This window comes from Anguilla anguilla, chromosome 13 (assembly GCF_013347855.1).
Source record: "Anguilla anguilla isolate fAngAng1 chromosome 13, fAngAng1.pri, whole genome shotgun sequence".
In the NCBI taxonomy this organism is placed as follows: domain Eukaryota; kingdom Metazoa; phylum Chordata; class Actinopteri; order Anguilliformes; family Anguillidae; genus Anguilla; species Anguilla anguilla.
In genome coordinates, this window is record NC_049213.1 from 20805563 (window position 1) to 20815906 (window position 10344).

General features: G+C 42.6%; 1 protein-coding gene across 9 annotated transcripts in view; it reads right to left on the reverse strand.

The window, feature by feature from the left end:
* Positions 1–1865: 1865 nt before the first annotated feature.
* The window catches only part of LOC118211309 (voltage-dependent L-type calcium channel subunit alpha-1D-like), a 60244-nt gene continuing 51765 nt past the window's right edge, over positions 1866–10344 (reverse strand). For 7 of the 9 annotated variants that reach the window (XM_035388428.1, XM_035388431.1, XM_035388426.1 and 4 more), the window contains 8 exons: positions 10258–10344; positions 9341–9705; positions 8154–8180; positions 7258–7389; positions 6817–6983; positions 6382–6503; positions 5602–5919; positions 1866–5177 (listed from right to left, as the gene is read on the reverse strand). The exon at positions 10258–10344 is cut by the window's right edge and continues 30 nt beyond it. In XM_035388428.1, the coding sequence (XP_035244319.1) occupies positions 4890–5177; positions 5602–5919; positions 6382–6503; positions 6817–6983; positions 7258–7389; positions 8154–8180; positions 9341–9705; positions 10258–10344 (1506 nt within the window). In that variant the 3' untranslated portion in view covers positions 1866–4889. The remainder of the gene's footprint in view (positions 5178–5601; positions 5920–6381; positions 6504–6816; positions 6984–7257; positions 7390–8153; positions 8181–9340; positions 9706–10257) is intronic. The other 2 variants (XM_035388433.1, XM_035388429.1) reach the window with 2 other exon arrangements.

Here is a 10344-nt window from a genome sequence, read left to right on the forward strand (position 1 = left end):
TTTCTATAGATAATTAAATGAGTCCGGCTTCCATTTTCTATTTACAAAATAATTAGGCTTATATTACAATTAAATTTTATGCAACTGTCCAAAATAAATACATAACTGAATGAATGCTACTGTGTTCACTTGTACTGTGGGCAACTTCTGCATCTAGTGGTCACCCAGCGGTAGTGCATATTACTCATACATCGACTGATAGAAAAATTATGGGAAACACTGCCACCTGATAATAGGTCTTGGTATTATGAACAAATCAAACTTGAATTCAAAATCAAACTAGAATGACATACATTTTAATAAAAACATCACAATCATAGCTTTTCAAACACAGTTATTTCCCCTGTTTTTTTCAGGGATATACAGGCATGATTTCAAAAATGTCTAAATTTGTTTCTGCTCTAGGTTTGTTTCTTTTTCAAATATTTCAGTTCTAGATACTATTTTAGTTCTGAAGTAATTGTTTTGATTGGCCCAATGGTTTTTATGTGTAACAAAAAATATTTTTGATACTGACAAAACTGTCTAATGACCAGGTTGGCTTTATAGGGGTCCACAACATGGGCCACTCATCTTCAAAATTTTGTGCCAGCTTCTGCTCTGAATGATTTAATTAGCTCAATCATATCTTGGGCTGACATTTGTATAAGCATGAGCTACAGCCACAAAGTGCACATATACCCTAAATATTTAATTGTGTTCCAGTACAGGAGTGAACCAGCCTAGTTTATAGAAGTCTGATAAAAACAAAAAACGAATATAATTGGTTGGAACAATACTCAGCACATAGATCAGCCCTGCAGGACTGGAGTTGTGCACCCCTGCAATAGCAGATGCAGAAGCATTCAGGCACAGTGATTTAAAGCAAGTAAATACACATCCATGGAACTGCAACAACATTATGTGCAGCAATGCTATGTTTCCAGAGGCTGTACATGTAAAGAAACTGATATTGTCACATGTATGCACAATTATGGACATATCTTATTTCTTGCTCAAAAACAGTGTTAGGATTGGAACAAGTTATTTACTTCCTACATGACCTGTGTAGTAAATTAAACATCACTTTTTGAGATATCAAGTAGCCTACATGCATACAATTTCTGGGGCATTACATAACGCGACAGTGCAAGCTGCATTTGAGTTACTTCAAGTGTTTTTAGACCAGGAACTGTGCATACTCCAATACCCAATCTTGTAAAGCTGACATGTTGTCAGACAGTTTTGCGAATACCTATAACATCCTTCAGGGTACACTAAAGCTGCCTGGGCCAATCGATACCCTGCACTAAAACATAAAAAGTATACATTTTAAAAAAACAGACAGTAAACTAGCACTTTAATCAGAGTACTCCCCTGTCCCCACTATTTTTGTTCCAACCACCTGGATTGGCTAATGAGCACAATTCTTCAGCCAGGAGGTGGAAATCAGCTGGCTGAGTTCATGGGTAGAAGAAACACATGGCAAGACTTTTACTTTCTGACCCCTGGACTTTCTACTTCTGAATGTAATACTTACTGTAATAGCTTCCTTGATATTATGTGTGAGCAAGATGTTTTACCCATCCGTTCCACACCGTTGAGCTCTCTGTATGACTATGCTGGGACCCCACTACGCAGGGAACTGGAACTGGAATGTCCGTGGGAGTGTTTCAGCTTCTTTACGTCACCCCACCCACTATGAAAGAAACACAAACTTTCAATTTAAACTCTCCCTCTGTGACATTCATAACATTGAATCTTTTTTTGCCTAATGATTTGCTTTCACTTTATTTGTAAGAATAAGAGCTTTTGATGATGACTGATGTAATGAATGTACCAATCACACAATGTTTGCTGATAAAACTACATTTAATCACCTTCAGTTGATTTTTAATGGGAGTTTATTCAGTAATTATCATTAGAAAATAAAATATCAGCACTGATTCAAATCATTCCAAGGCCAAAAAGAAATCTGAAAAAAAATGTCATTGATACAAAACCTAAAGGGTAATAAATAATTTGCTACTGAAGGAGAATCATCTTAACTGAATAAAAATGCCAAGGAAACTAACCACTTACCACAGATCTTCTCATATCATTGTACATATTTTACAGTTTAGTATATGAATACACTTATAATAATAATAATAATAATAATGATGAAAGATTAACATTATTCAGTTAACAGGCTTTTTGTAAACCATTGTTTATTACTTTTGAGATATCATATAACCCTCATAAATAAAGATTGTACATAATCCCAGCATTTTGAAGGTGACATAAATGAGGAAGATAGATTTCACTAAACCATACACACAACCACAAGAAAAATACAAAATCAGCTCACCTTACACACAGATCTGAGATTTAGAGAACTGAAAAAGAAACACTAGCACTTATACATGTACGTGTGTAAAGACAGACAGCTATGTGCTAATATTAAATACTATTGGCATAGAAGGAACCAATTCATTTTTTATTTATTTAATTTTTACTCAGGAATCCCTGATTTGAGGTAAAAGGTATCTTGGTTTTAGTCTTCATTTGAACACATTTTACACAAGTTTTTTTGTTTTTAAAAAGAATGCATATTTATAAGTATATTATCAGTATTTGCTACGTACAGTACAATGTGCTGGGGTGTTTAAGGTCCCTCACACAGTAAAGAGTTTAGACTTGGAAGTTTTACCAAAAAGAAAAAGAAAGAAGAAGAAAAAAAAGAGACCAGAACACATTTCTCTCACAAACTATTGGAAGAGCCCTTTCATAGCACACACGCCATGAGGAAAACCGAACGATTTCCCCCTGGGGTGTTTGGATTTGCTGAAAGCACAGTAAACACTCAAAACGATGACAAATCAAATATCCCAGTAGTTATGCATCTTATGTTTCCCCAAACAGACCCCTTTTCAGACAATGGCCTGAAGCTCAAAGTATTATTACTTGTTTTTTTAAGTATTCATTGTTTTAATAGCATTGAGTATGATTAAAGTGACAGAATGATTGTGCCAAATTGTCTCCATGGTGACACAAACAGGAACACTCACGTTAAAAACGCATGAGCACAGGAACCTTTCAAACACTGATATGTTGTTCCATAGGAGGTATATGTAGAGGATGATGGTTTGGTAAGAATGGGGGAAAATATTGCTTAACCACTCTCCAGTTCTTCTTAGTTCCTATGGACATGGTTTGTATCCATGTACATTTAAACTTCCAGACCTTCACTTCCACAGATGAATATACCCTTTCAGAACTTCAATCCCACAGGTGAATATACTCTTTCAAAACTTCACTCCCACAGATGAATATACCCTTTCAGAACATCCCTCTCACAGGTGAATATACCCTTTCAGAACATCACTCCCACAGGTGCATATACCCTTTCAGAAAGTCACTCCCGCATGTGAATATACCTTTTTAGAGCTTCCTTCCCTTTACAGATGAACATATTGCTTCCCATGTTCACTCACCTGTGGGTGTACTCTATTATCCCCTAGTGAATCGACCACTGTCATTTTCAATCCCACAGAATTCAGCTCAGTTTCAGTAACTGGCTCAAGACAGAGGGCATTTCACCTGGAACAAATCAAGCCCAAAGGAGCACTTACAATTTCATTAACTAATTAAAGCAGCATCATTAACGAGCAACCACAGCCTTCTCCACCTCATCCAGTCAGCACTCTCCCACCCTGCACCGCCCCCCCCCCCCCCGTCTCGAGCAGGGCATTGGCACGCCCCTCTCCCCAGGGGGTGCTCTCTGCAGCCTTCAGATGCTCCGCAGAAAGCAACTGCTCTGTGCTATCTTGTGCAAATGTATATCCATACTGTCCTAACCCCATAAAAACTGCCACTTCACAGAAAAAAAATCAAAAATACATTGGAGCAAAAAAAGGTAAATAAACTTCATTTGTATATATTCCTAATAAAATAACATCAATCTATTTTATAGTATCATAACAGGAACCATAATTAGGAACCATATTGCTGTTTTTCTATACGGTACATAATTACAAAATATAGAACATCTCTTTACAAAGTTTACTTTTGTAATATATTACAAGTCATTTACAGTAGATGCACTACGAAATATTAAATCGGCTATTATTGAAAAATAAGCTTGGTGTCAGCTCACGGATGGGCAAAATCTTCCGTGGAGACAACCACAGAAACATATCATCTCTAGTCTGATAATACAACAAAGCAGACATGATATATTTTTGTAAACTGACTTGAATAACAACAGGAAGGTTCGATCCATACTTGAAACCTAATAGGGGATATGCCTATCTGGATATGCTGATACAACATAAAGTGACTCAGGAAAATGACATCTTTAGTCTGATTGTCATAACCTGTTAAACCCTGCAGAGGACTGCCTGCACCATTCAACCCTACACTGCCCCATCCAACCCTACACCACCCTATCCAATACTACACTGCCCCATCCAACCCTACACCACCCTATTTAACACTACACTGCCCCATCCAACCCTACTCCACCCTATCCAATACTACACTGCCCCATCCAACCCTACACCACCCTATCCAACACTACACTGCCCCATCCAACCCTACACCACCCTATCCAACACTATACTGCCCCATCCAACCCTACACTGCCCCATTCAACACTATACTGCCCAAATCCATCACTATACTGTACCAATCAACAAAACACTGGCCCATTCAACCCTACAGTGTCCAGGTCCTGCAGCATCCAGCAGCAGGTTGGCTCCTGCACTCAGGGTTTGGGAGGACAACGCGGTTCTGGGTGGGGCTTGTGGTTCCTGGTGCTGGGGATCCTGCTGCTGGTGCCTTTAATGTTCCACAGCAGAAAGGCACTTCTCTTGTGAACGAGCCAATAGATGCCTTCATTTATTTATTTTTTAAGTCAGTGCGTTTTGCTATAAAGTGGTAATGCATATCATCTCGTCAGCGAGGTCCTCCTCGTATTTGGGGCGAGGCTCGGGCTCCGCCTCCTCGTCGCTGTAGCCCGTGGGGAAGTCCTGCAGCTCGTAACTGCGCTGGCTGAGGATGGGGAGGACCGGCGGCACGCCGCCGTTCAGCAGGTGACTGGCCGCGCTCTCCATCTCATCAATCGTCATCTCACACGCATCGGCGATCTCGTGCTTGGTGGCAGCCACAAACTTGGGGTCCTTGGCATACCTGCCCAGGCCTTCGGATATCAGCACCTGCACCAGACACAGCATGATGGGAGATGGAAACAGAGAACTCAGGCATTTGGATGGGCTTTCTTTAATTTTGCATAGTCTAGACCACAGGTGTTAAACTCCAGTCCTGGAGAGCAGCAGTCTCTACTGACTTTTTGCTGACTTGAATCTGGGTATAGCTGATCAGACTCTGGGTGCAGATAATTAGACTGGGTATGGTTGATTAGACGGGTTGTAGTTGGTTAGGCTCTGTGTGTAGCGGATTAGACTCTGGGGGTAGTTGTTTAGACTAGGCGTAGCTGATTGTACTCTGAGTGTAGCTGATTGGACTCTGAGTGTAGCTGATTGTACTTTGAGTGTAGCTGATTGTACTCTGAGTGTAGCTGATTGGATTTTGGGTGTAGCTGATTTGACTCTGAGTGTAGCTGATTGGACTCTGACTCACCGCCTCCACTAAACTGGTGGCACTGCCTCTCTTGTGAAGATACTGCTGCCTGAACTCCGCAGGAACCTGCAAGTGCACAGGTGTATAGGTCCGATGGACGTGGTCAGACTCCTCTGTGTACCAGGAGCTCTTCCTGACAGATGACTGACTGCTGCTCATACTGTCGTGGCTGGGCCGGTCCACTCGGATCATGGGGGTGTAATAGGGGGACCGGTCTTTATTGGTTGGCGTGGCGGGGGGCGTGGCCCAGGATCTTGTGGAGCGCGTCGGTGAAAGTCTCTGCGCCCGGCTGGAGTCCAGACCAGCCACAGCCATCACCTGCAGCACAAACACATGCATGTTACACACACAAGTATTACACACACGCACACACACACACACACACACATACAACTCGAAGGACAGAAATACCGTACAAATCCATCAGCTTAATTCTACAGATTCCAGTGACTGTTTGATTACTACCAAAAAAGAAATTGGTTGTATATAATGGCTAATCATTTAGAACATCTAGGTTTAGTTTTTCATATATAATACAGCTTTTAAAATAAATAATCTATTATTATACTTCATGCTTAATGATATGCCAGTACTAAATCATAAGTTTGATGTTTGGACATCAAACTTTTGAACACTGGCATTTTCTCCCATTTACACAACTTCCAGTCAAAACCACACCCACTTCTGCTTTTCATTATAAACACAGACACTATATGCAGATAATCTTGTTAGTTGAACAGCTGCAGATGTAGATAGTGTGGTCTCTGCACAGCAGAGTACCTGGTGTTGCATCAGATGCAGAGGAAGCGCAGTGCGCTGGTGCAGTCCAGGGGAGAGGGGCAGGTCGTCCTGACTGCTCTGTCTGCGCAGACACTCAAAACTGAAAGACGGCTGTCTATTGGCTGAGAGAGAAGAGCCTTTCAGTTTCCGGCACAATTGGGCTATATACATGTGTATTTAAACTCATATAGAGCACAGTAATGACACACTGGGATGAAAATTAAAATTGAACTGTCTTTACTGTTGTACAGGTACAACTATGACTGAAAAACCTCAACAAAATCATAAATTAGACATTCAATAGAATGCATATTTCACTTTTTCAGTTTTCAAGATTGATCCAGGAGGTGTCAGGTAACATGGCCTGAAAAACAACAGACTCAGTTTCAGGTCTCTGTGCTTAGACCACAGCAATGCATGCCGGGAAGGCCTGACCTTGTGGTGTGGGTGGGAGCAGCCTCCTCTTCGGCGACCGCCGCGAGTCGTTGTAGAGGGGCTGCTCGTCATCGTCATAGTAGCTGTCGGGGTGATGGTATCCCCTTTGAGTTTCATAGTCAGGATCACTGTTAGGATACCTGTCCAGGTACTCTTTATATGACCTCCTGCAGGTAAAACAAAGCACTGCTCAGACAGACATTCCAGTCTCCATCAGAACAGGACTGTGCGACTAGTCCGCTTATCTCCAGGGAAACCCTGCCTCATCAGCAGTGAGGTCACTCGCTCAGGACTTATACAGGGAGGTCCATGGAGGTTTGTGAAGGCTCATAGGACGTATCAGGGGAACTTCACAGGACCACGGCTGTGAAGATACCTTTCTCTGGTGTAATGTCATGGAAACCTTTCTGTTAAGCTGTGGGAGGGTTGCTGCTAGGTTACCTGTCTCCAGACAGCATGCTGTCGTCCTCGTAGCACTCCTCCCCGCTGTAGTACTCCCCAGAGTAGCGATCTTCCTCGCCGTACTCATCCTCTCTTCGGATGGTGGGGTGGGAGTCGTCCCCCGCGTGGGACCTGCAGTGGGGGGCGGAGTCGGCGGTTACAGTTGCAGCCGGGAACAGAGGAATGCAGGCCATGCAGCGGCATGCACATGGACACCACCAGGGGTTGCACAAGCAGCCTTCCGTCTGCAGGCAGCGGCATCAAGGCAACAAAACACAGCGCCAACAGACACAGAGAGAGCAAGCGCTACTGCTGCAGGGTAAACACTGCCATACAGAAACGTGCATCCAACAAGCAGCGCCCCTCTCCCAACACCGAACAGCACCCCCTGTCCCAAACCCCAACAGGGCCATCTGTCCCAACCCCCAACAGGGCCCCGGTCCCAACCCCTAACAGCACCCCCTGTCCCAACCCCCAACAACACAATTTGTCCCAACCACAACAGCACCCCCATCTGAACCCCAACAGCACCCCCTGTTCCAATCGCCAAAGTTCAACAGCACCTCCTGTCCCAATCTGCATTTCAGACTGAAGCCAAACACAGACCCCTGTAACTATGCCAGGGGTTCTCAAACTTGGTCTTCAGGGCCCAATGTGTATGCTGGCATTTCTTCCAACTGCTGAATTGTTAGTAATTTGTTAATTGTCCACAAATGGACAATTCTATGGTCTAGTAAAGGATGATCAGTTTATGTCATAAATAACCAGCACACACATAGAGGGTCCCAGAATGCAGTCTGAGAGCCTGTGCTATACCGTGAGCTTGTATTGGCTTGCCAGAGAGTGTACAAACAAGATTTATCATTAGAAATGAAGGGGTGCTGTGACAGACCTACCTAATATAGGTCTCATAGTAGCGAGTCCTGGCCCAGACAGCAGAGAGATGGTCAAGAAAGAGCAGTTTTGTTAGGAACAGGAAACAATGGGAAAGAAGAGGCAAAATGCACCATATATATGACACTGCATATGAGGCATATACTGCACATATATCACACTGTATATGACACATATACGGCATTCTTATATATGTATGTTTAGGACAGGTCCAAGGAAGAGAGAGATGATGTACAGTCGGAAATTAAGTCGGAGGTCTGGGTGGAGAGAGATCATATACGTGAATGGAGGCTGGAGGGAGGGAGGATAACCTTAATACATTTAGGCAAAGCTGTAAATTCCTGTTCAACTGCAGAATTAGATTATACCTATTTTTACCAGTTCAGCCATGCATGCCAAGAGGCTAGCTGCAAACTGATTCACAAGGTTATTGGGAAGAAATGTTTACATATATTCCAAGTCTGTACATGGCTAACAATATATCCACATTTAGAATATAGGTTTAAAATACGCCTATAATTTAAATATAACCAATTCTACAATACTTATAACAGGTGACTAAGAGAGTCGCACCAATTTACAGTATGTCTCAATGGTGACGGTTTAGATTTCAGTATCAGACTGAACCTGAGGATACTCACACACTCCTCACCATTGCAGACTGCTACTCTTCATTTTATCACCAAGTTAAATCATTCAACCATTTAAATCTGTTAAATCTGTTAAATCAGTTAATCACTTAAACCAGAGTGAAATCATTTAATTACTGAAATCAGAGTTACCCCTTTGAAATACGTATTTTGGAATGTTTTCCCAAAATTCTAAGTGTTCTAGTACTCAATTTCTTTCAATTACCAGTAGTGGTTGTTACATCAGCATTAGAATGTTCATGTAAGAATATTATAATCATGTATTTGTGACCTTATACCTTAAAGAGTTAAATTATTCAATCACTGGTCCCAGTATTAATTCATAGAGTAATTTAAATCAGAGTAATGTAACCATGTGCCTCAAAGTTAAATAAATAACTTAATTTAATAACTAAAGTAATTTAATTAAATTATAAGTTAAAACTTAAGCTACCTCACTGAATGGCTGAAGTAAGAGATAACCAATTTCACTACTTAAATCAGATAGATCATCTCTAATGGCTGAAATATCACAGTGTTCACAGAGGGTGGTGTCTCACCTCTGTATATGGGAGGAACGGGACCTGTTGTAGTCTCCAGCGTAGTAGGGCCCCTGGTGGCCGGGGTAGCCATTGGCGGGGATGTGCTCATAGAAGCGGTTGTGCCTCCCATTGGGCAGGCTGGAGACGTTGGCGTTGTTGAGGTTGGCGTTGGTGGATTTGGAGTAGGAATTGTGGTGGTGGTGGTTGTTGTAGGGCAGGGCATTGGCCATCCGTCCGAACCGCCCCACGTGGTGCTCCATGAGGACGTAGTGAGGCGGAGCGTGGACCTGCAGGGGGCGCTGTGTGGCATTAGTGCGGTGGCCCGAGCCCCTGCTGTCCCCATTCATGTGGTTGACGTGATTGCCGAAGAGTCCACCATTTCGCTGCAAAAACCCAAATGACCCCAGTCAGAACTCTTAGACATTCCAATGCTGAGCAGCCACATTCTCCATAAAAAACAAGTCAAAGATGGGTTGAGGCACGTTCAATGAAGGCCATGGTAGATGCATGTCAAATGATCCTGATCATGTGATACAGTAACATTACCTGAGCTCAGCATAAACCTGAAACTCAGTGAGGTAAAAAAGCCACAGGCTGTCCAGCAGGACACACTTGCACTGACTTGCACTTCCTCTGGGAGGCACCCTTCTGCTCCTACACCTTCCTTTAACTTCATTATAAATTCCATAATATAAGCATCCATAAGATAAGTATCCTGCATTGACTCTACAGATCCTGTGATGATGGTTAGTCCTACAGGGTACAATAACAGAAGAATGTAAAAAGCATTCAGCTCCACCTAGCCTCGTCATTTTGCCTGCTGTCTAGAGAGAATCCAGCATCATTTTCAAGGCTGATCTAGAAAACCTCCCAAGGAGTCACTCCTTATCTCAACAGAGAATTGCAGATGTGATTGACTGATTGCGACTGATTACCCTATAAATATCCTCGTCCTCCTCAGGAATAAAGTCTACTAGCTCCTCGTCCTGCAGGTCACATGATATCGCCCGGCGAATTTCAGG